The sequence below is a fragment of the Carettochelys insculpta genome, chromosome 2 (assembly GCF_033958435.1).
Source record: "Carettochelys insculpta isolate YL-2023 chromosome 2, ASM3395843v1, whole genome shotgun sequence".
Lineage (NCBI taxonomy): Eukaryota > Metazoa > Chordata > Testudines > Carettochelyidae > Carettochelys > Carettochelys insculpta.
The window spans coordinates 182,367,416-182,393,797 of record NC_134138.1 but is presented as its reverse complement, the minus strand read 5'-3'; the positions used below and the strand labels follow the sequence as shown (position 1 = coordinate 182,393,797).

At 39.2% G+C, this 26,382-nt stretch overlaps 1 protein-coding gene across 1 annotated transcript in view; it reads right to left on the bottom strand.

Annotated features, from left to right (window-relative positions):
- The window catches only part of GLI3 (GLI family zinc finger 3), a 315,057-nt gene that overhangs the window by 288,408 nt on the left and 267 nt on the right, over nucleotides 1-26,382 (bottom strand). Inside the window, exon 2 of the mRNA XM_074988081.1 lies at nucleotides 10,347-10,509. Coding sequence (XP_074844182.1) covers nucleotides 10,347-10,470 — 124 coding nt within the window. The 5' untranslated portion in view covers nucleotides 10,471-10,509. The remainder of the gene's footprint in view (nucleotides 1-10,346; nucleotides 10,510-26,382) is intronic.

Here is a 26,382-nt window from a genome sequence, read left to right as displayed (position 1 = left end):
GTTTCAACATTACTATAACAGTGCTGCTGCAAAGGCTTCCTTTGCTGGTGGCATTCACTGGCCAAGGAACCCTCTCTCTCTTAGGATATCTTCCCCAGAGACCAAGGCTTAATGTGAGCAAGCCCTTCCCCAGAACATTAATAGTACCATTGGAGTTTCAGTTACTGGCATCCATTTATCTGTGCTGTTCAAACTCAGACTCTGTTTTCCTGAAAACTTTAAGTTGCAAATCAAGTCTTGAAAAATCCAGGATTTACGCTACTGAACAACTGCAGAGCACAAGACCCAGGGTATATTTACTGTTGCCATGTTTTAAGAACATTACTTCAGTTCAAACCCTTGTTTGTTTCACACTTCAGGTTTCCTTTTTGGTCACTGTAAGTCGGTTGCTTTAGTAAACCTTCCACCTCTTCTAATTCTGAGTGTATGGCTCATTAAATCTAACCCTCCCGCTTATTTGGGTGGTAAGCTACCAAAGCTAACTAGCGTTTTCTATTGATGCCAGCTCATGTCATCTGCTGGAATGCTTGGTCATTACTTACTGATTACAGTGATTGCAGAGATAAGCTGTTCAATCATCTTTCCCAGGAACTTGCAAAGGAGTACAGGAGGACTGACATTCAATAACCTCCAGACTACTACCAAACACAGGATTATGTGCTGGGAAAGAAGAGAAGAAAAAGGAGAGGAGAGGAGAGAAATCCTACAGAATTAATACTGTAGTACTGCATCATCCATGCAGTGTATGGGCTGAGCTAGAGAGTTCAGCTTAGCGCCTTAAGGAAGCTCTATTCCAAAACTAAGAAGCACAACACAGAGTACTGACCGTGCACCATGAGTTTGTTCTAATTTATGAAGGACCACAGCAATGTAACTGAAATTCCATTATTAAACATACGGAAAGGACCGTGCCTCAATTACTCAGATAACACCTGATTGCCTACCACTCATTACAACATACCGATGATGAACTTACACTCTCAATTACAAAGCTACAACTCCCATTAGTTACAGAGCAGAATTCGGCCCTGTGCCAAGCAAGTCATATCCCAGAATAAATCTGCTGCCTTTTAATTTATTCTTTTAGGGTCTGATGAGACTCAGCAGCAGTTACGGATGTTCAGCACGTCTCAGGATCAGATGCTTACACTGCTCTTGTACATTGTTGTGCCTGATTATTATGACCAGAAGCAGAGCCATACTGTCCATAGGACAGCACAGGGCAGCTGCCCCAGACCCCATGCTTTGGGGGACCATGCAGAGATTGCCCTACACCATTCTGTGGACAGATAACAGCGGGGCCTAGGGGATTACCTAGAAGAAGAGGCCTAGCAGAGCTCCAAGACACATTCACCACTCCAATGGGAGCCAGAGCAGCCCAGAAGCCTGCTCTCCTCTGCCCTGCCCTGCCCTGCTGTTTTCTCCAAGCCCTCTGCACTCTGCTTCCTGCTAACTTGGAGCAACAGAGTGCAGCCTACTGGGTCACGCTGGCTCCCACCACCACGGCGAGGAGGGAGGGAGAAGACAACTACTGCTGCCACCCCAAGCCAGGTCCTCCTGCAATCCCCCTGGTTCATGTTGCATGGGGGTGATGGCTTTGGCAAGGGGATGGGGCAGAGGTGGGAAGAGGAAGGTTTGGGCGAAGGATTGAAGCAGGGCAGTGTAAAGCAGAGGCAGGGTAGGGACAAGGCCTGCAGCAAGAGAGATGCATTTGGCCCAGGGTGGCCCTGACTGGAGGTTACTTGGAATATTCCTCATCACATTAAAAATCGTACAGGCCCACACTTTTAGGATTTAAGAATATTTTTATCACTTACAACAGCTGATTCCATAGAATGTTGCTTCCGCCTGGACCTGATACTGCAAAGTGAAGAATGCCCCTGAGCAGGGTTCCCTCTAATTGTTTTCCATCCAAGGGCAGAATAAATTTTGTTATGTGCACCAAAGCATATGGGGATGTGTATCACCAGCAGAAACATATGCTACTGGCTTTGTGTTAACTGTGGATGCTCTCATAATCAGCTGCTGCCCAAGCCCTCAGCTTACAGGGAACACTGCCCATGACTTATTTTTGATTTCGATGATAGAGGAGAAGGCCTCCTCACTGCCTTGCAGAATTGGGTCTCATCATCCATAATCAGCAAGGGACTCGATTTACAGGGCACTAAAGTAATTCAGGCAATGTTTCTTGATCACTAACAACCTCCTCTGAGCTCTGACCTCTCGACAGGACTCTGGACACATGACTTCAACTCAGGGGCCAGGAATAGGTATCGTGGTTAACATCTATTTTATGGTGAACTTGAAAGCAAGCAGCAGGGCCAGTAACTACCCAAAACTTACAACAGGAAACGTGATTCTTATGGAGCTGCCAACTGCTGAATGTTTTTCTTAGTCAATCCTTAAAGAATGATTTCTTAAATTATTTTTAAAAGACCTAAATTGAACTGGCTTCTCTTGTGAAAAAAAATCAAAGTGGCCCCAGGAACTTCCTGCCATTTTTTTCACCTATCAAGCTTGGTTTCAAGTTACATCATCAATACAATAATTTCTGTTATCACTTTAGAGAATGTTCTCCATTACTATCTGATTCTGATAAAGGCAGTCAGGTCTACAACCTACATACGTTTATAATTAGCTTTAAAAAAAAAAAAAAAGCCGAGTAGTAGGTTAATAAGAAATATCAGATTACACTGAAAAGAGCACATGGGTCAAAAAGTAGACAAAACACATCAAACTGAAAATAAGTACTTGACTGTCAGAAACTGAAGGAGCGTTTATACAATAACTCCATTGTTTGTAATGCAAACTAAAAATACTAAAAATATAAAGTAAAAAAAAAATCACTTATTGCCACAATTGAACAAAACATCTTGTATTTACTTTCACCAATGAAGCCCACAAAAAGGGTGGTTTGAAAATAAATACTGGCTGAATGCAAGCAATGCTGTCAAATGTAGGCTTACTTTTTAAAATGATTGTCCATAGGTAATAAGAATTCACTGGATTTTGTTCACCAAAAATAAAAAAAAAATTAAAAAAAAAAAAAAAAAGACCTCAACATATTCAAACAACAGACTCAGTGAAAAAAATTCAAATTCCAAATAGTGTGGGGGGAAGGGGAAGGGAAAAGGTTCGCTGTCAACACTTTCTTTTAAAGGAAGTATTTTCTTACTGTTAAGCTCCATTTATGTACAAAGCAGAACTTAATATCTCAGGGCCCAAACTCCTAAAGTGATAAAGCAGATGCTTAACTTTAAGCATGCAAATAGTCCCACTGGAGCTACTCAGCCGATTACAGCTGAGCACATACTGCAGTGCTTGTTTGATTGCGGCTCGGAAATGTTTCAGAAAGATCAGAAGCCATTGGCTCAGTCCCCTTTCTCCACGCAGATCACCACTTCAGTCAACGAGGCTCCACATGTGCGCAGGGTTTCATAATCGTGCAACAAGCTGAAGAAGCAGAACCTAACCATGTGCATTTATTACACTTCAGGAAGGCAGATGGTAAGGTACTGTCTCAAAGGCTCTGGAAACAAGAGTTTAAAGCTTTGATATCAAGAAGGGAAAATGCATTAGGGTTTGGTTTTGTTGTTTTTTTTTTTAAATCTATTGATTACTTCTGAAGGCATCATGTTACCAGCAGAGGAGAAAAAAAGGTATTAGGACAATAATGTGAACTGCCCTAACAAGCAGCTAGAAGGGGTGCAGAAAATACTAGTTACAGATCTGTACACAAATCAATATATTGCCTTTGTCCCCCTCCCATGAAAGCTGCTCCCTACTTTAGCTCAATGAGGCTTCTGTGTGCACGGGAGCAGTTTGCAGGATCAGGGTCTCAAACAAATACACAGATAAACGAACACTGCAGGTAACTGCTCCCTCACCTTTGTGCATCCAATGCCACAAAGATATTATTGTGTTAGTAAAAGAGTAGAAGGAGGGATGTATTTCAGGGTGACCAGATGTTCTGATTTTATGGGAACAGAGTGGTTCATATGTTAGGGGTTTGTCATATAAGTACCTACTGCCCCCAGTCCAATTTTCCACACTTGCTATCTGATCAGTCACCCTAGGGTACATATATGTTGGGGGGCGGGGGGTGAGTGGAAGTACATCAGTGAAGCCTCATGACATCAATATGGTGTCAGGGTTTATATCTGAGGCACAGGCACAATTAACCCAGAATAAATGTGACCGACATGGCAACTAAGTGAAAATAACATTCATTTGTTTGTGTTTATTAATACTTGGCACTTGTGGAGTGGATTCAATCTAAGGGTATTAAATCACAAATAAATGTAAGGTTTTTTTCGTACTCCGGCACTGCAGTGATAAATTCTCATTCAGTCAAAGTACTGTATAAACGTCTCCTGGAGCAAATTTCTTTACAAGGGTTTTTTTTGTTTTGCTTGCCTTTATTCTGGACAGTGTGCTAGCAGTAAATATAGCATTCATACAAAGAAGGGGGAAAAGTGCAAGACTCGTGAAGAAATGTACTGGATGTCTGTGGTTTTAGTTGATACACACAAAAATCAACACACAAAGAAGAGACCAAAAGGCATGCAAAACATTCATTCAAAACAAAGCAATGAAGCTTCCAAACTACAGCAGTTCCATAAGATATCCAATAGTAGGAAACATGGTTTAAAATTATTACAAAAGACTGATTTTTATTTTTCAGCATATGCCTACAAAAAAGTTTTAATTTACTCCAGTACTGAAAGCTACCATGCAAGTTGCAGCCTGGAGCACATTGTAATGGCTGAGTTAAAAAGCCCTCGAAATTAGGGGTCTATCATGGAAGTGCTGGAAAGCACTAAACTAACACAGTGCTAGCAGTTAAGCTCTGTAGTACAGTTTGTGGTTAAGCAACTGCAACAGGATTTGTTATTTTAAGAAGAATAATCATGGTAGATCTGCATAAAGGGCCCAAGTGAAAACGCTGGGCCCTGCACGTCAATGGGTCTGAATCTAGCTGAAATAATGAAAACTTAGAATTATCACCCACACAATCTGGCCCCAAATCTATCGCTACGTAGTTCTAGATAACACAAAAAGAGACGTCTAAATAAAAGTTTGCATGTAAGACAATAAAACACCTGTTCCTTTTTTAAGTGATTCCACATATATTATCAAGTTAAACATAGGTACTGCAATGAGATGCACTGGGGAGTTATTTATTTTCATATACTGCAAAGAAATACTTAAAAAACGTCTTGTTTGTTTGGGGGATTTTTTGCACAATTGTAAGCTCTGCATAAAACCCATAAGAGCTTTGAACCTATTTATGACTCAATTCTAAATCTTTTAGAAGATAGTGGAGCCACTGAGAAAATTCCAGTTCACATAGCACCTCTTGGAAAGCTGTCACTCAAGTATGTTACTCTGCAAACTCTGCTAATTAGTGTGTTGTCCAGAAATGAAAACACAGGTTTTAGACGCATTTATGAGGTGATGTTGATATGACTGGCAGATGTTGATCTGTAATGGCCATATGCACAGCCTTGTTTGGTAAACACACTAATGATTATTCACTATATTTTTAAATCAGCCTTACCTTTTATTTAAAAAAAAAAATCCTGATCAACTGTAAACCACAGCAATTCCATGTTACTGGGTCTTTTTGTAGTAAGCCACAATTCATAAAGAGAAACTGAACATTTGTGTAGTAAATGGTGTGTTAGATCAACTGATGAAGTTCACTTAACACTTAACAATTCTAGCATTACAGAACAAAAGATGTAACGGTGGGTTTTCATGCTGCATTAATAAAATTCGTCTCATGTTACCAAAATTCATTAGCATGGCAATCACATTTGCAGAGATGCAAAAATTTAGCATACTGCAATTACAAACTTCAGCATTGCAAAATTCTTTAAGTTTTAGTGTCATTACTTATCTCAGCAGTTGGGCCAACACCACTGCAGGCCTGGGGCAAGGTGTGGAGGGGCCCAGCTCCATACCCCCAGAAGGTGTGGGGCCTCAAGTAGAATGGGTGGAAGCAAAGGGCAGTCATCCCTTAGCACTGCCCAGAGAACAGTGCTGGGACACACCCTCACTTCCCCCCGGCAGCCCTCACAGCCATGTTGAGCAGTGGAGTGACAGTCCTGTGGCATTTCAGAGGAGCCTGCAGCTCCAAGCTGTTGCTGCTGCTACTGTAGCAGTGGACACTGGGATCTTTTGAAATGCTGGTCCCCTATGCAGCTCTCCCCCTTGAAACTGCCCCCAAGTCAGTGGGATTGCACGTCGGTACACCCCTACTCATGCATCTGATGAAGTAGGTCTTTGCCCGCGAAAGCTTATGCTCCAAAATATCTGTTAGTCTATAAGGTGCCACAAGACTCCTTGTTGTTCATGTCAGTATGTTACATGTGCACCATATTAAGAGAAACAGCTTAATACCCTGGGGGAATAAAGTTTACATCCATACGAGACCCATTCCTCCGCTTGCGGAAAAATTCTAGGGCTGGCTGTACATTAGGGTAGACCAAACACCTCAGTTCTGAATTTACTCACAATTAATTCAATCCTTAACCATTAAAGTCACAGGGAGCCTTGTCATCAGCTTGATGAGATGCAGAGTACGTCCTTCAGCTGTGAAAATAACTGATTTTTCAGTTTGCTGGCAGTTCCAGGAAAAATCAAAACAAAATTTTGATTCAGGGTGACCCAAAACTGATTTTTTGTTTTTTTCCCCCCCACCACAAATTAGAAAAATTGTGGTTTGGGGCAAACAAAATATTTTGTGAGAAGGAAGCAGTAGAGGAGCTTACCCGTCCCCTTATACCTGAGGACTATGTCTACACAAGAGGGTTTTTCTGGCAAAACTGGGATTTTGTCAGAAAAACCTGCAGAGCACCTACACACAAAACGTGCTTTGTGGACAGTCCACCAGCGGCATTATACCTCTCCCTGTGCCTGTATAATGCCTCTCTCAAAAGTTTCCTGTCAACAAAACAGCCATGCAGATGCTCCGGGATTCTTTTGTGGACAGACAGGGCTTCTGGTTCACCATGCAGCCTTGTTTGCAGAGCTTTTGGTCAGCTGTTCTTTCAAGAGAGGGCTGGGAAGTCTGGCTGCTCTCTGTCAACAGACCCATAATTTCATTAAAGAGGAACAGCTTCAACAGGAGATGCAGCTTCACTACAGCAGGGGTGGGCCCAATCCTACAGCCTGCAGCTTGCATTGATGTAGCCCATAACTGAAAAAAAGTTCCCCCATGCTTAGGATCCTTACCTGGAAGCAGAGAAGACTTGGCTTCAAGTTCATGTTCCAACATGGGAATTTGACCCAATGTCTCCCCCTGTCCAAGTGAGCACCCTAGTCACTGTGCAACTGGTTAGAAGAGGTACCACACACACAAGCTCCTCCTCCTCCTCAGTTCTGTGAAAGTTGCCTACCTCCCCACTGCACTGAAAAAGCCAAAACCTTTTGTTTTTGCATTTCCCTTTTTATTTTTTTTTTTTGGGGGGGGGGGGGGGGGAATGGGAGTTCAGCCTTAACAACTGCACAAAATTAACACAAATACACAAAATATTTCTGTTGAACTGAATCTGCATTTTTCAGCAACGTATGTATCAGTATTTCTTAAACTATGTTCTGCGGAATGCTGGTGTTCCATGAACAACTCTGTGAGCATCTGACACTTCTTTGACATCCTTCACTGACGGTATATATTTTCTGTTATTAAAACCAGATACAATATAACTTCTTCTTTGCTATGATTAAATTACTTCACTTTGTTTTTGATGTATATGTTCATCACCCCCAATAACTGTGGGCTCAGCATCCCTTGGTGTCTGATGCCTCTCTCACCTTTCCTTCCATCTTTCCCCGTTCAGTGCAGAGTGGCTTTGGTGCAGAGTTAGTCTACACAAACTATCTGCTATATCATCCATCCCTTCTCTGCGGGGTCTGCCTCTCCGAGTCAAACTGTCCATTATGTTGAATACCAGGGTTTTGATTTTTCATTCTTCGTTCATTCTGCTGTATATGTTGTTGTTTGGTTTTGGGGGATGGGAGGTCTGACAAAAAATAAATTTAAAGAAAATTTTCATAGGTGTTTCCCATAAATAATATTATTGTTTGGTGTTCCACGGTCTCAAAAAATTTAAGGAACTCTGATATTTGTAATCAAAGTATTCTCCAGCTCTCATCATGCTACCTAAGGTGTACAGCATTAGTGCCTCACAGCAGAAAACATCAAAAAAAAAAAAAAATCAGTGGAAAGCACGGTTAATAATTCCTCATTCTAATCACTCTCCTATAAAGATCTTAAAAATGCTTTGATTACTTAAGGCTCAGAGCACCCTTTTAAGTTACAGAGAAGTAGCCATGTTAGTCTGTATCTTCACAAAAGAAAAAAGCAGTCATGTAGCACTCCACTCATACTCCCATTAACCAGGTATGTAAACTAAACACAGAGGCCGTGTCTACACTTGCATTCCTCTTACAAAAGTATGCAAACGAGATGAATTGAAAATGCAAATGAGGTACAAATTTGCCTATCGGACACCTCATTCACACATGCTTATTTCGAAATAGCTTCTTTCGAAAGAAAACTAGTGTAGACACTGCTCTTTTGAAAGTAAACCTCATCTTCAAAAGAATCCTTCCCATAAAAAAAGGGAATAAGGATTCTTTCAAAGATGGAGTTTACTTTCAAAAGAGCAGTGTCTATACTGGTTTTCTTCTTTCGAAAGAAGCTACTTCGAAAGAATATGCAAATATGTATCTAATTTGCATTTTCAATCTACCTCATTTGCATATCTCTTTTGAAAGAGGAATGCAAGTGTCGACACAGCCAGAAAGGTTAAGTGTCTTGACCAAGGATCTCTAGCAAGACAGGAGCAGAACATGGGGAGAAGGAGAACAAAACACAGAAGTCCTGACTCCAGGTCTTCTCATCTGATCATCAGACAACATTGTAAATCATAGCCCACATGTGGCTACATAGAGGTTGAGTGCAACATATACGGAATTTGAATCAGGACACTTCAGCATTCGCCTATGTGAAAAATTGGGTCAACGTATAAAAATCCAATTATTGGAAAGAATACAGTGGACCAGATGTTCAGTGGGTGTAAATCAGTGCAAGTCTATTGACGGAATAGAAATATGCAGATTTAAAAAAGCTGGGGCTCTGATCGAACATACTTTAAAAATTGGCAGAGTTGCTCCAGCATCTAACGGCTAAATTCCATATACTGACACAGGAAGCTCAAGCCACTTGACCTCTGCGTTAGCTGAAGCTAGGCATGCTTTCAATCTAGTACCACAACCACTGGGAAGTACTATGGGACTTGTTCCCCATCGTGTTTAACTATCCTACTGATATTCTCCTCAGCAGAGCCGTACAACGTGTGCATTTTTCACATCAAGTCTCCACCTATTCTCTCTGTATGTGTGCACTTGTGCTCAACTCAGTGAACAATGAACCCAGCCTTGACTGTAAGATGGTGGCCTTAATGCAACGAGAAGGAAGGGGCACTTTGTGTTATCCCGGGGGTGAACAAAGATTCCAAGACAGAAAAGAAAAACCAGTTACCAAACTGACTGCCTGAAATTCTTTGCTAAATGCAGTGCTTAATTTACAGCAATCATAAGTCACGGGACCAAAACTGTTATCCTTTTTTGAACAAAATTTCCACTGACTTCAATGGGAGTTTTGCTGTAGTAAGGACCAATGATCTGAGCTCTTACAAATTAAGCAAAGAAAAGGGTTGGGGTGTGAAGTGGCCCAGAGTGTGCAAAGTTCCAGAATGAGGTAATGTCGGGGGGGAGTTGAGTAAAATCTTCCATTTTTGTAAATCTGCATCCTTCATCGGCACAACTTTTAAATTATGTCATTGGAGTTTCACTCTTCACTTGAGATTAAAGAACTTTAGGGAAAGGAAAAGAAAACTTACCAATGGACAAATTTATTTGGGAAAAAAATAGAAAGAAAAAAAGCCACCCTGCCATTAATTTTGACAAGGATACTTTTGTTCTCTTTTGTAATAACTCATTATCTAACCAGTGTAAGGGATTTCCATGGTAAAATGCAGAGTATTTGCAATGCTTGCCAGGCTAATCAAGATGATTTCCAAAATACCAGAACAGGAACTTCCTATAAAATATAACAAAATAGGCTAACATCTCAAATTAGAAAATCTGGAAGAAAAAGACTGTGTCTGAAGCCAAAACAGGGTTTATTATATCTTATCCACTTTTTTCTGTGTGCTTTCTTTCGTCTTTCTTTAGAACAAACAGTGATCCAGGTGCAAATGCTCAATTCACAAGGAATGCAGTGAACATAAAATTACTGTAGGCTTCACTGCTAGTAAATCCCTGCTGTTACTCACCATTGGAAGTTGTGCTGGAGGCAACAGCCTTCTCGCTGACATCTGTTCGAGTGGAGCATTTCACTATGGAATTCTCAACTTTCTTCTTCTCTGTTGTGGCAGAGCTATGGGACTGAGCCTCCATGATGACTTCTCATTACTTCAGTTCCCCTCGCACTAATACCTGAATAAAACAACAGAGTCATAAACTTCAAATGCCATGAAAAGCTTAGTCAGAACCCTGCCACACTTCTCACCTGAAGAAGAGGCACAGCAGCATTAGCAATCCACAGGCCATGTCACGAAGCTCATCAAATAAGGTTTGCATGCATGAGTTCCTGAGAAATTTAAGGAAATGCTAATACTAAAGACAAGGGTATTTGCTTTTAAACAGAATCAGCATCTCTGGTCTAGTCTGATGCTTTGACAGGAAGATCCACTTTTTTAAAAACCCTTTAAGAATTTTAATGGCCTTGGAGGGAGGTTGACAGAAAAGGCAGGATTTTTTTTTCCCCCTCATTTGTCCTGAGCAACTTGGAACCATGTAGCAGAACTGAGACAAACCCTCATGTTACTGGAGAAGACAAATTTTAGTCATCTTCAGCATTCTCATTACCCCTAACAAAGATTACATTAATAAGGCAAGAAAGGCTTGGAGAGGTAAACAGCTCTCACTTTGTTTGTTTAAAAATGTAATTCAAACAAAAGTGTATTGGAGCAATGCTCCGAAAACCACAGAGAAAAGGCAAATGTGATTGCTAGTGACAGATAACAGGATCACTTTTTTTGCATGACAACCCTGAAAATGGAAAGCCATGCAAAAAAAAAAGCATGTTTAGTTATTCCTCCTTTCACTGATGACAGTAAAAGTAATCTGCACTGAATCAGTCAGTGATTTTATATCCATTGGCTCATTTCACCGTATTCCTAGAGTTTTCATGTTTGTGACATAAAAATCTACGAAAACCCACAAAAGTTTCATAGAGGGTAAAATTCTATGTGAATCCACTTCAAGGTACCATGACTACAGTGATCCTGGTCTGCAAGGAACACAGGTATTTGTATTTCCAAGCTCTGGGCTGTAGCTTAACTTGACACCTGGCAATCTATTAAATAGCCTTTATACAATGATCAATATTCAGCACATATGTTAAGAGATGTACAGCACTGCTTACCAGTTGCCATAAGAACTAAAATGAGGTCCCACATTAAAAAATAAATCAAAACACAAGAAAAGAAAATAAATCAGCAAATTCATTGTAAAAAGGAGTTTTAGACGCTTTCTTTTATAAGCAGCATCGCAATTGTAACCCACACACCTAGGCCATGTCCACACTCAGGAAAAACTTCAAAATGGCCCTGCTAATGGCCAAATCGAAGAATACTAATGAGGCACTGAAATGAACATTCAGTGCCTCATTAGCATACTGCCACCTGCAGCACTTCGAAAGTGCAGCACTTCGCTTGCACACAGCTCAGCTACACAGGGGTCCTTTTCGAAAGAACCCTGCAAACATTGAAATCCCCTTATTCCTATCAGCTGAAAAGGACCCCCATGTAGCCAAGGCGCGTGAGTGAAACGTTGCACTTTCGAAGTGCTGCGGACAGCAGCATGCTAATGAGGCACTGAATATTCATTTGAGCGCCACATTAGTATTCTTCAGTTTGGCCATTAGCATGGCCATTTCCAAGTTTTTCCTAAGTGTAGACGTAGCCCTAGTGTGATTAACTGTCCCATGTAGTGGTACCCAGAGCACTTCACACAGAAAGAATAAGTGTCCTCTACAGCCTAAGCTGAGAGGCAGCTGGCCTTTAGCTCAAGCTGTAGCGATGCCTGCATTAAACTCCAGAAGTCCCAGCTTCTAGTCTACCTGTGGCCAGTTACATAATTATCATAAAAATAGCATTAGCAGGGACCACAACGGTCATGTAGTCTAACCCCTCAGGAGATATCATCAAATAGATATTAAAAGAAAGTAAATTGCATTATTCTAGGACTAAATTAGCTCAATTCTTAGCTGAATTCAACTATGGCACAAGTGACACCAAATTCTACATCAAATCACAGTGGAAACTATAAAGATATTTAATTAGACTCTTTTGCCACCCCATGCTAACTGATTTCTGCAATCTTGACTGATTCCATAAAAAAATATAACAAATATTCCCAAAACAAAATTGCTGACTCATATAAATGCAGCTTTCTAGTAAATCTTTTCCCCGCATTTAATGGGGCACTTTAGTGGAATAAAATAACACACACACACACACACACACACACACACACACACAAAAAAAAAAAACCACCACTCATCAACAGACAGTGGGGATCACAAAATGTCCAGTTTCTACATGAATCATAGTGGCTTGGAGGACAAGGAACTGGTCTGGAAATCATAAGACAAGGATTTTGTTCCTACCTCTGCCACTCACCTTCTGCATAATCCTGGGCAAGCCACATCATAGAATACTAGACATGGAAAGGCCCTCAAAAGGTCATCAAGTCGAGTCCCCTGCCCTCCCGGCGGGACCAGGCACCATCTAGATCACATACCTATCCCTCAGTTCTCCATCTGTAAAAATGGGGACAATGACGCTGCCCTACCTTTGTAAAATATTTTGAGATCTGTGGCTGAAAGCACTAAGCAAGAGCTCAGCGTTACTGTACTTCGTAAAGTGATTTCCTTTTCTCACCCCGAGCATGACTTCAGAAGGTGTGTCAGAATACAGGACTGGATGAACCAAAGAGTGACACATAACTTGGTGAACACTATTCCAACAGCAGCAGCACCAGCACACAAAGCCAGTATTAACAGACAACGCATTCCTTTCTGAGGCACTTTGTGGGTTAGTTAGGGGAGGGAGAATGAGAGCATAATTCCTGCAAGAGTCATGCTATCCTGGGGAGGAAAATACTTCAGCAGCACACTGCACAGGGGCTAAATGAATCCATAGGACTGACAGGCATATGCTCTGAAACCTTCCACTTTTCAGGAGAGAATCATAAATTTTATACTTTCAGTCACTCAACATGCTTTCCCTTTGTCTTCTACTGTGTGCTTCTCTGTGGAAGGGTAGTCCATGGTTTTAATTAATTCTCATACCTACCATCTTATCTGGTCCTGACCCCAAGCAGAATAAGGGACAATCCTACTATATATACATTCAGTGCTTTGTACATCCATGTGTAAATTAGTCAGTGGTCTCTGAGAAGACTCACCTTCCACATACTTGTTTTTGGGGTTTTTTGTTTTTGTTTTGTTTCCCCAAGAAGTTTAAAAAGCTATAACTTTGGTAGTCTCTACTATTTGTGCTATTTGTTGACTTTTAAGGGCCAAATTTTCCAGTTAAGCAACATTCCCACCAGCTTTAATGGGCTTGCCCATGTGAGGACTAAGTAGGGACTGCAGCATCTGACACTTGCTTTATGGTATCTTAGGTCCCCATACTCCCTCTCAAGTGGCTAATGCATTTAAAAAGAAACACATTAATTCAAGAACTCTTCACCATTGTCAAAGCTGTGGAGGCCCCATACTCTGCCCCGCTATCACAGAACCAACAAGGGGAGTGAACCAGCCAGACAGAGCCAAAAATATCAGAGGCTATGAATGTGCAGTGGTTTCATGCCCCTCAATCATGCAGATCCACACACACAACTATGGGGTGTGACTCTGCCATTCACTAATTTCCAGGCATCTCCTGTCTAGATGTCCTAGCATGACTGGGGCAGTACGTGCATTACCATTAGCTTCTGAGTGCAAATTCCGCTGTTACCCCAATAAGAAAGTAAGGGAAAAAGAGAAAGAGACAGCAGAAATTAATTCTACTATGTTCAGCATTAGTTTGACACGCATTTTCCTGTGAACTTTGTGGCTCAGAGCAGCTCCTCTTCTTCTTTTAGCTCCTTTTTCACAGCCCATTGGATGGGGTGGGAGGGGAAGGTGGGGAGTTTTTTTTTTTTGTTTTTTTTTTTACTATGGCGAGAAGTCTAGAGGCTCGAATTCTACTTCCTCCACTACAGTTTCTTCTGCAGTTTTGCTCCCCTCTGCATCATCCCCATCCCTTGGGTAACAAAGAGGCCCTAGACAGCAACTTCCTATTTTAAAGTGCCTTTGTGGTCAGAAATTTGTAAAATTTGCAGGTGCTTAATATAAATATCAGCTTATTGTGCTTGTTCTGTCATATCGACCTAGGATTTGTCTACACTAGCCCTTGCGTTGTCAAAACTTTTGTCAGTCAGGATGTGGGAAAAAAAAAAGTCTCACTGACCGACAAAGTTTCCCTTATGGAAGGGCTGGTTTAAACAGCTCTGTCACCAGGAGACACTGTCCCACAGACACAGCTGCCACCGCTCTCTGAGGGTGGTTTAATTATGCCAGCGAGAGCTCTCTCCACCAACATAGACCAGATGCACAAGAAATCTTCCAGCAGCACTGCTGCAGCATTGCTCCTGTAAGATCAATTGTGTAGATAGTCTTAATTTACATGCTAAAGGTTACTTTTATTAATATCCATTGCAGAGGGAATCACTACAGATAAACAAACCTACTATAGTCTACCTCTTGAATAATGAACTAATACCTTTTCCTTCCAGGCCTCTCCATTTTGTCACCCTCCTTCCACTCCGATCCTGTGCTGCTCCTAACACACACAGATGTTCCACTGAAGGTACTGAGTAGTAACAGAGAGGGAGCCTTGCTAGTCTATATGCTATCAAAACAAAAAAGCAGTCAAGTGGCACTTTAAAGACTAACAAAATTATTTATTAGGTGAGCTTTCGCGGGACAGACCCATTTTTTCAGACTATAGCCATACCAGGACAGACTCAATACTGGGTCTGTCCCACGAAAGCTCACCTAATAAATTATTTTGTCAGCCTTTAAAGTGCCACTTAACTGCTTTTTTGTTTTGAAGGTACTGAGAGTTCTACAAGCATAGGGATTGCAGAATCAGACTGAGTTTTAAACAGTGTTTGTAGCCTTATCAAATCTGGCGATGTACTTGGCTGAAATAATAGCCTGATTCTCATGCACCAGAATCTGCAAGTCCACACATCAGAAAATTCATGGGTGGGCCTGTTTGCTGACATGGAAACCTTCAATGGAAAACAAACATGGAACTTCAAGATATCAGTTTTACAGACTCACTCTTCTGACCACAGTTATACTATGGACCAAATCTTGACATCATCAAGAGCTGTGGGTCTGAAACACTTTTAGAATCACTGCCCTGAAGCTCAGGTGTGATTTTGCTCCCTCACAGAAACATGGAAATTTACTGTATATTTAAAAAAGAATCACCTGTCCAAGATCCAGGATCCAGTTTTACTTCCACTGCCAGTGGATGACTAACAAAAGGTCTTTGAAAAACCAGCCAGGCTAAAGTAGTTTCCCCTTTACAATAAATAAATAAACAAACAACCCAACCACAATATTTTGAGTACCTACAACTCTGTGCATTTGAGTCAATTACTTCCCTGCACCCAATCTTGAGACATTCCATGCATATTTTGCAAAAATGAACTCCACTTTCAGAAACTGAAAAGCTGTTTTTTGATGGCTGTCCTCAGTCTGCATGTGTATGTCAATGATGACAGCAATGAAGAGAAAATGCTCTAATGTTATATGGCAAAAGTCTGAACTTTCATAGGTAAATAGAAGGATAAACATTCTTTCCTGAATTCAAACATTCATGGTTTTTTCCCATTCAACCATGCTTGAACCTTTTGTACTTTTTCTGCAGGCCTGAAACCCACTGCACAATTAATTCCAGACCCCCTATTTTAAACCTAATCCCTCTCAGAACAGCAGTCTGTCTGCAGGTGTGCTTCTTCTTTTTAAATCATAAATGGGAACTTTCATCAATTTCATATTAAATTGGAGAGATTACAACAATCAGATGCCAATTGTAAAGAAAATGAAAAGAAAAGTACCATTACATGTAATTTGAATGTCACCAAAATGCGGTAATACCTATTTCTTGCAACAAAATTCACAAATAAATAAGTTCAACTAATATCAATGTATGTGTATGCATCGCTTTAGTAAAGCACAGCCGTGTGCATATGATGGAACCAAAATCTCCCTTCTGCCCCCACTTACACCAGTGCAACCTCTCTGAAATCAACAGGGTTGAATCACTTCAAGAGAGTAGAATTTAGGCCCCATAAGCATATTTAGTTTCATTTTCTATTAAACTTTTTAATCCCCGTGCTCTGTTTCTTCTCTGAACTGCTGTTTGAAGGGCCAGATCTTGTGATATTTTGCTCATTCAAGCATCCTACAAGAAGTCTCACTGACATCAATGGGACTACTTGTCTAAGTAAGGTATTGTAGCATCCAGAGCACAAACTGCCTATTGGTTTGCATATTAGTTTTAGGTTTCCTCTGTACTTTAACCACTTGCTACCTCCTTTTGTTGTGTTATTTGATTTGTCTTTTAATGTATTGCCTTATTTTTAATTCCATTCCCAGTTTTATTCAGTGCTGCCGTAGTTGTATTCAATTCATTAACAAGTGGTTTGCATCCACTGAGAACAGCCTGAAATAGCTGTGTCACAGCATTCATCATCATTACATCAGCAGTAGGGAAGTTTATACTGATTGCTATCAGCATCCACAGTGCCCCAATCAGTTGCAAGCAAACATAGCATCTTTGGTTTTTCTGATATTACTTTGGGTACTTGGGGTGTTCATATAGCGCTTTGATCCACCCTACTGGAGGCAGTCTTTGGGGATACAATCCATCTCAAACAGCAAAACTGTGTGAAAGTGAAAAACACAAGGGGAGGCATGGTGAACAATCAGGAAATTACATAGTCTCTTTCAAGCATAAAGGACTCTATCAATTTCATCAGAACTGGCCACACTGCTCCTTGGGAATACTCAAGAATAAGAAAATTCTGTTTTTTCAGCTATGCTGAAATGCAAAACTTACATAAGAATTTTATGCTGTTTAAGTGGGTGCTATTTTACATTTATACAAGCTTGATTCAGATATATGTAACTTCCATAGTGCTCTCAAATGTTAGCATTGCTTTGCATCAAACATGAATGCAGAGTCACAATCACAAAGCTATGCTTGATAGTTCCTCCCCAAAAATATGAATGATTTATGTATTTCAAACATCCTTCAACTATAAGATAACGCTTTCAGTATACTTCACCTTCCATATAGGTGCTGTAATAGATTCGCACACTATGAATTTCTTTTTTTTTAAAAAAAAAGAACAAGCAGTCCTGTAGCACTTTAAAAACTAACATTTATTTATCAGGGTCTTACCCACAAAAGTTTATTACCGAATAAATTTGTTAGTCTTTAAGGACTGCTTGTTTTTTTTGATACTACAGACTAACACTGCTATCCCTCTCAGATCAAAAAAATATTAAATAATTTTGTATCTTTTTAATATCTCATTAGTTTGGCTACAACTTCCATGAAAGACCTGCAGGCCAAATTATGACCTGATCTATACTCTGTGCAATCTCATTGGTCAATATAAGGCACCATCCAGTGTAAGATGGGGCAACATTTGGGCTCATATTTATTCCCATTAAATACAGAAATATAATACAATGCTGGTGATATGTAAATGGATAAATTATAGTCTTCACAACTTTTAATTTTCTCTTTAATTTTCATGGGTGTTCTAAAAATGCCGCTCTTGAGAACTGCATAGTTCTTATAAACCTGTGCTTTTTTTAAATGCAAAAACAATGTTAAAGTTTTGCTGTTTGAATATGAAAAAAATAATAAAGCTACACTATGATGGCTATAATAGTACAACCTTTCAAAATTCATGTGTGACTTCCCTTTGATTCCCGCCCCCCTTCTATGTACAACTGAAGATTTAAAAACAACTCAAACTGAAGCCTGATTAATGATGATCTGATCTGTTCCTGATAGGCTAAATACCTAGTGGCAACAATATTACAGGACCACAAAACACAAAGGCAATCAGCTAGGCAAAGCAACACTATTATCAGCCTGATGATTAGGTCCCTAAGCGAGAAAATTATTCTATGGAGCACACTGAACTACAGAACAAGTGTAACTGATGCTTTCCTTTAGAGGAATTATACATATTTACACCTTTCAGGAGATATTTTATATATGTACATATAGAAAATGTTCCAAAGTTCACTGTGCTCCACAGAATAATTTGTCACTTAATTTTCTCTACACGTCTGTAAGATTTGTATGTTTAAAAATTTAACAAACTTGCAGTAATAGTTACATATCTGTGTGTGTGTGTGAAACATCACACACATATTGACATGTAAACAATTACTGCAAGTCTGTTAAAATAATAAAAAACATACAAATCTGATAGAATCAAACAAGTTAAGAGTAACACTTCATTCTGAAGAAAAACGGACTTACTTTTTCTCTCTTCCATTTCACTTCTATGTTATTACAGGTACATTATGTGTATGTTTGTTCCTGGTATTTAGGAAGCTGTTAAGAAAAATTCCAATTAAATATGTATTCTGTTATTACAATAGATTACATCATCTGTCTAAATAAAATAGCTTTCCACAGGAAAACAAACGAGTGATTTTAGATCAGATTCTTGTTCTTTTACCCCAGCAGAACTCTGAGCAGCTGCTTTGCCTGAATAAGGACTGCAGGATATGATTCTAACTGTCCATTGTCTCTGACTAACAGCCCTGTCTTTTGGCCCTTACTCACCTAAGGAGCTTGCACTAAGTTAAATAAGGATGACTCACTTGCGTAAGGATTGTAAAGTCAGGCCTTCCATCACAGTACACTAGCTTTAAAGAATATAGGGCACCTTTTCAGGTATATATACATAAGTCACTCATCAGCCAGATATCTAAAAGTTATGTAACTACATTGATAAAAGAGAAACCAGCTTCATGAATTCCACGTCTAACAGAGCAGTATTTGAATTATATAAGCTTTGGAGTCCTCTTCTTGCCTTGTTCTAACTTCCAGTCCACTTATATAAAATCCAGAATAAAACAGAACAAAAAGCACTATTTATATTTTACATGGAATAAGACCATATCATTCTAAACACAGAAATAAATTATTTTTTTTTCCTGAGTCTCAACTTTAATAAGTGATTTTTTACAGGGTGACATACTAACTATTAATAACACAGAACTGTTCCAATAAAACTGTGATACCACCTGAAGGTGCAGCATAATCTGTGCTATTACTTAAACTTTTATAATTCTGTGTCCTTATATTTAAAAATCCTAAACAGAAAAAAAAAAACCACACATGTAAGGCAAGGGAGGTTTAGTCTTCAAAAGAATTAATGTAGAAAAAAACATCAGACTGTAGTGGTTATACCAACAGGTTTCATTAAAATAATTTCATACATTTTAAAATTTTCTTCTAAAACTATGCTTAGTTTTTGCTTCTATCCTTTATGAAGCGAAAGTAACATAACTAAAATCAGACAATTCACTTAAATATTAGCAATATAATCCCCTGTAGAATAGGGGTTCTATAAAATCCGATCTCAACCATTTATAATGTGTAACTGAAAGGATGAGAGTATGCCACACAGAAAAACAATCAGCAACTCTTGCTGTGTTGATAACAAGCCCTATGACTTCCTCTGCTGATACTGTTATTGGCACTGAAAACATTTGTGAAGAGGATATAGCATGCTTTTCACTCTTTTCTTGCCCTTCCTCCAGAACAAGATGGCAAAACAAATTACAAACACCTGTAATGGATGTGCTTTGTGTCATGGTTTATTTAGTTCATCAAACAAAAGGTCACTGCAACTATAACTGCCACAGAAAAATGCAAAGATATTCTTATTTGAGCACTAGCATTTCATGTGAATTCCAGCAGCACAATCATTTTCTTCAGACTTATTGTTTTAGATCATCAATCCCAATAAATGAAGTTTCTTCAGAATCCAAACTAGATCTATTAATCAATGTCAATCTATACAGCAACTAAGCTCAGTGAAGAATATATTTAACATACATCAGTTCAGATGACACGTGTATAATGCAACTATTACTTAGGATGCATCTTCTGTTTCCAACTTAAGGATATAAAAAAAAGAATCACAGAACAAAAGCTCATATGCTCCATGTTACTGTCAGCTTTCTTAAGCAAAATTAAAGAACTCAAAATGATTTGGGAAGTCCACTATTCTGATCACCAAGTTCCAAATCCTGCAACTACACACTGGTGTTAAGGATGACCTTAAAGCATAAAGCAGGATTTCACATTCTTACCCAACACAGATGTTTTAACCTTACTAATAAACAGCTAGGAAGTTCACAGGCATCCAAGAATAAAGTAAAGAGTAAAATGTAGTTTATAAAACTTTATCCTCAGCTTTTAAACTTCATTTTAGATTTTACACCTGTCTCATTGCAACAGTAAAAGAGCATCAGGATTCCTTGCAGTTCTTGCAACCTCACAAAATTGCAACAGAACAAGCTACACATACAACATAATCACAGAATTGTACTGGTGTCTTGTTTTCTAAGAAAAATCAGCCATAGTGATTCATAGTTCAAAGTACCAAGCCAAACCACACCAAACCACATGTTTTATTAATTAAGATCTTTAGTGCTAGAATTTCATTTTAATATACCCAGTTCAGAACAGCAAACATTGGACTGAAGCAACATTGGTATAATATACGTGTCTGAGCATTCAATTTCAGATATTCATATATCTTATTTAATGAAGGCTTCATTCATCAGAAAACTGGATGAGGCATTTTTACACACATTTGATTTGTCTGGCATTACCATATTTGTACATAAGCAGAAAAATGCAGTAGAAAATATGGTTTTAAACCAAAAGCCATCCAAATACACTTCATTCTAATTCCTAACAAGGGTAATCTGATCCTTCATAATTCACATAACAGTTATTCAACCCAAAACAAGATATAAATATTTTGGACTCTGTTAAAATAAGGGGAGGAGGGTGTAACCAATCTGTTAACTAAAACAAAATAACTAAAACTATGGTGGAAATTTCAAACACCAAAATCATTAAGTAAAATCTGATGCTGTGTTCTGAACATAATCAGTCAGTTCTGATACTCAGGATGAGTGCAGTGAAGAATAACAAGGTGTACTCTATCCCAATTAATTAGTTTCTTCTTAAAGTATAAACAAAGTATTAGGCAACAGTAAATTCAATTGGTTAGGTTTCAGATTTTTCAAGAGAGCCATACCAGCTCTTCCGATCAAACCAATTTAGTGTACTTTCAGTTTAATGCAGATACAATTTATATGTACAAAACAAAACCACAGTATGATGCCAACAGTCTTTAAGAAAGTTTTCCTCTAAATCTCTACAGAAAACAGTCTTAAAAAGAAAGCAGGGATTAGAGTGAGATAGAAGGTAGGGAGGAGGGAACTTACCTCAAAGCTAGTCAAGCGGAAATCAGAGCAGTAGTTCTACAAATCGGCAGAGTACACTTTTAGAGCTATAATGGTGCGAAGAAGTGCTGGGCAGCATTGCCTGAAGGCAGCACTAATACACTGATGACTAATGACTGGGCCTCGCAGACAATGAATTTGGGGGTTGAAAACCAACAGAAACCATGCAATACCTTGACAAATGGGCTTTCACGATTTCATTCACTGAATAACCTTTAAGCACAAAATTGGCTCAAGTTCTCTTGGGAATAACATGACACATGTTGTTGGACACTGATATAAGTATTTTCCTTTTTAATTAAGACTATTACACTAAATACATAAACATGATTGCAGTGAATGAAATATAGGTGTTAACTATTTGCCAGCTGGAAGAGAAGTTAGGACACTGAATTTAAAGTACTTTCCTGAGGACCAGCAGTCCTGAACACTGAACTACATAAAGGTCTGTAATTTCACTCCAAAAATACTTGCTTTTAGTTAAATTTTTGCTGAATTGAAGTGAAGAAACGCACCTTAAAGTTATGCATTATAAAAACCTGTCAATCAATCAATAACAAGGTGCTCAAAAATGACATAATAAAAGATATTCCTTGGAATTACACCTGAAAAAGTGTGATTTTAAAGACACTGTGCAAACCAAGCCATTATAAAACAAATCAAACTCCATGTGCACTTTGCAGCCTTGTGTAATCATAAACACACAAAAACAACAGTATTACTCTTTAAAGGGTCTTTTTTTTCAGTGTAACTCGACTTCCAATCTGAAAACAAGAATTTTGGCTATTTTTACAGACGGAATGAAATATCTAAAGTGTCTCTAAATTAACAAGTACCACTTACTCCAGACAGCATTGCCTTTAGCAGCTCCTAAAAACTTCAGAAAAGGATCTTTAAACAGGAAGCTTAGTGAGCTCATAAAACTGTTGTTGGAGCCAGGAACACATAGCATATTTAATCTGCAAACTGTGAGAGTCTACAATGATTTCAGCAAGATCTGAGGCATGCCCTCAAGGTTCGCTGGGATCTGGGATTAGGGAGTTGATAAGAACCTCTGCTGCCCATGGACATGTTTTTCTTCTACAGTTAAACACAAATGCATAGAGACGTTTGACTGCTGCTTGGCGTTACTGCTCAAGTTATATAAAAGCTTTGCAGCTCCTTTTGCTGTCAATATATCAAAGTAAAAAAAATCATCAAAGTGTGAAATTTCATTTAAAGTCTGTGCCAGTCTACAACTCTATTTCACAGATCTATCAAATAAAAGTAAAGATGAAAAATACACTGAAAGTACTTGAAAAGTTTTCAGCAGCCATTCCCTATTTTTGTTTATTCTGTCTTTTTATTTGATTTTAAATTGTAACAAATGAATGCCCATATCAAAATGACAATTTCAAAGAAAGCAGCAGTGGGCGGGGGGAGAGGGAGTGGTCTATGAAACCTGTGGTTGAAAGGCAACTTAAAGTCATTATTTGAGTTGAAACTTTTGTTGAATATAAAGCTTCCTCTATAGCTATTTTAGTATTTTAATTACCTAGCTGCAAGTTGGCAGAAAATTTCTCGACTCTTCCAAAACAATCAGAATGACTACAGAATATGAGTGCCAGCAAAACTAAAGCCTTCTTCAAAGTATTCTTTAGCTAGGGATTTACAACAATTGCATAAAGAAGAAAAGTCTGACTTTAAAGATAATCTACTATAGTCTAAAAGCATTAACATTCCATTACTAAGGTCTTCCTAAGGATTTCATGACTCATTGATTCACTTTTCCTTTAAGTCTGCTTTTTCTTAGTATGTTACAGACTCCATACAGCTAAGTGCATGCAACCTTGATCATCAAACTGCTTCCTTTCATAATTCCCTCCTCCTCCTCCACCCACCCTCCATGGATCTTGTTTTAATAAGCATCAGATACCTTATTTACAGGCAAAGATGACTAACTTTTCAAGAACATTTTGCCAACAAACAGATTTCACTTCTTAATTGAATTCAAAGTCAGGAACAAACCAGCACCTACGTTCAAGGAGAAACAGTTTTTACCAAAAATAAGCGAGAAAGTAACTTACTTAAGGAACGAATAAAAAGGAAATCAATCCTACTATCAGTTTTAATGGAGATGTCTTAGTATTTCAGTTTATGTGCCAGCTACGTCAAAATAAAAATAATTAGGAAATGAAACATGAAATTGGTTATAACACAGCTAAAAATCCTCATATTTCATTTTAAAAAATACCTTCAGATATGAACTTTGCATGCACTGCTAAATGTAGTGGTGGCTAATGTATACCTTTTAAGCACAAAACAGGAGTCAACTCATTAAGGAAAACACAGGTACTTCATTGTTTTGTGCTTCTTGGGCAGCAAAATGTTTTGGAAAAAGAATGCCCTACTGAAAGCCCACGTGCAAGAAATAAAGTGTTCTACTTCCTTTACTGCTTTTTTTAAAGCACTACATACACTAAAATGTGCCTTTTTCTCACACACTTGATTTCTCAACCACACAATCTTTCAGCATAAAAGGAATGATCCTCCAATTCAAAGTAGCCTTGTCTTTAAAAGAGTGTTATTTAGTGAGTACTTTAAATTTGAGTGTAAAATAACCAACTAAATGTATTTATGTACTAGCCTGTTAAGCCTAAAATTTCATTATATTAACTAATTATGAAGGCACATCATGCAGGTTACATTGTTAAATTCATTCACTGCTACTTTTAATATAAACCCTCAACTGAAATCCTGTGGCATATTTTTATGCACATATTTTTACATTTTTATGTTACTCTTCTTTGAAAACATAGCTTTTTTCTCCCTTCAAAATACTCTTGACATATGTAATTAAGAAACTGTCAGATCACTATTAATTTTTAATAACGGACCTAAGTGAAATAATTATAGGAATCAATCAGTGAGGTACCTTTCAAATTTACAATGCAATTGTACAAATATTCCAAATACTTAAGGCTCATTTGTGTGGATTTCTGTTCATAATCTCCCAAAATACCAAACCGTAAAGAGTTGGATAACACAAAGAAATTTACTGGCTTCTAAGTATTAGAGACTTAAATGGTTCTCCTATAGATACATATACCAGGCATATAGAGACAGACACTGAGGGACGCTGGCGCCCTCTTAAAAAGGTTTGTTAATTTAATTAGCCACATATTTCAAAGGCTTTGAACCATATTTATATTTCACTTCTTCTATGATCCAACATAAATGAAGTTAAATAAGCAGCATGAAACTTCAAAATTAAAAAAATACACTTTATTAACCCCGGAAAATAAGGTGTGGCGCAAGGCAGGCATTACTACCTAGCACTCCTCTGGTTGATGAGACTTTCAAACACTATATACCAAGTGGACAACCATTGATACCTTTGACTAAAAAGGCTTTTTTACTTTGAGATCTGTACAGTCCATCATGTCAAACAGAAGTGGCAGCTGGAAAATGTGGAACAGCTGGCAAAGAGCTGAGAGAAAATGTTTTACATAAATATATCTACATATAAACTGGCAGAAGGCCACAAACACTGTACCCAAAGGACCAGCTCAACTATACACCAGAGAGTTAAAAAAAAAGAAGGGGCAGTGGAGGGGATTTCCTTTTACCTCTTCTTTTCACGTGGTGCTGGACTTGAAAGCCGCAAATTTTTGTGTGTGTGTGTTTATATCATCTGGGTTGGAAGAAGAGCAACTGTGTAAACAACCTAAGTTTACAGGCTAATTAAAACAATCGCCTACCAACTTTCCTAGAGCTTTAAATTTATATGATGTAAGAACATGAAGAAGTCCTAGTATGGACCAACACACGTGTTTCCTTCCTCTTTTCCATGCCTTGCCCCCCCCCCCCCCAAAAAAATCTATAACCGGGAAAGTAACTGCCGGGAACGATTCATACCCAGTCCTTCCCGCAAGCCTTTCCTCCATGCATTGGGCTGGGAGGGTCAGGAGGAGGAAGAGAGGAAGGGGGGAGCTGTAGAGGGTGTAAAGATCCCATCAGTTTGGTGTATCCACCTTCCCAAGTCGCCGAAGTCCCAAAGCCAGCAATCACAACAACCAACTCGTCCAGCCACAGCACAACTTTTCCCTTTGCCTCTGCTATGAATGAACGAGACGCCCCGGCCCATCTCCAAACCGTCCGCTGCAACTCTACCAGATCCACCCAAACACGAGAAGAGAAACCGAACCTCCCTCTTCTCTCCCCAAAACGATCTCCCCCAGCCATGCCCCCCGCACGCATCCCCGTCTTTCCACCTAGCCAGACGGGACGGGGTGTCTGCTGCCGCCGCAAAGTTTCGCCAGAGGAACGGACAGGAAAATAACAAGCAGTTCTGGGGGAGAAAGCAGCTGTTGCATGCAAAGCTGCAGTTCAACCGGGGGTGGGAGGAATGTGAAGCCTCAAAATCCTTTAGGAGTGCGGCGGGGAGGGAGAGAACTCACCTATTATTGCACACTTTGGGGGTTGTTTTGCTGCAAGTTAAGGCAGTTTGACAGCCATTTTTTGCTTAGAGCTTGGACAGCCTCCCTCTGCCCTCCCGTCCAAGTTTTAAAAGCGAGAGGGAGCGAGCGAGCGCGCGCGCCTGAACCCAAGTGCCCAGCGCCTCTGGCTTCCCGCAACCGCTATGCACAACCCCTTCCGCAAAAGCAGAACTTCTTGCAACA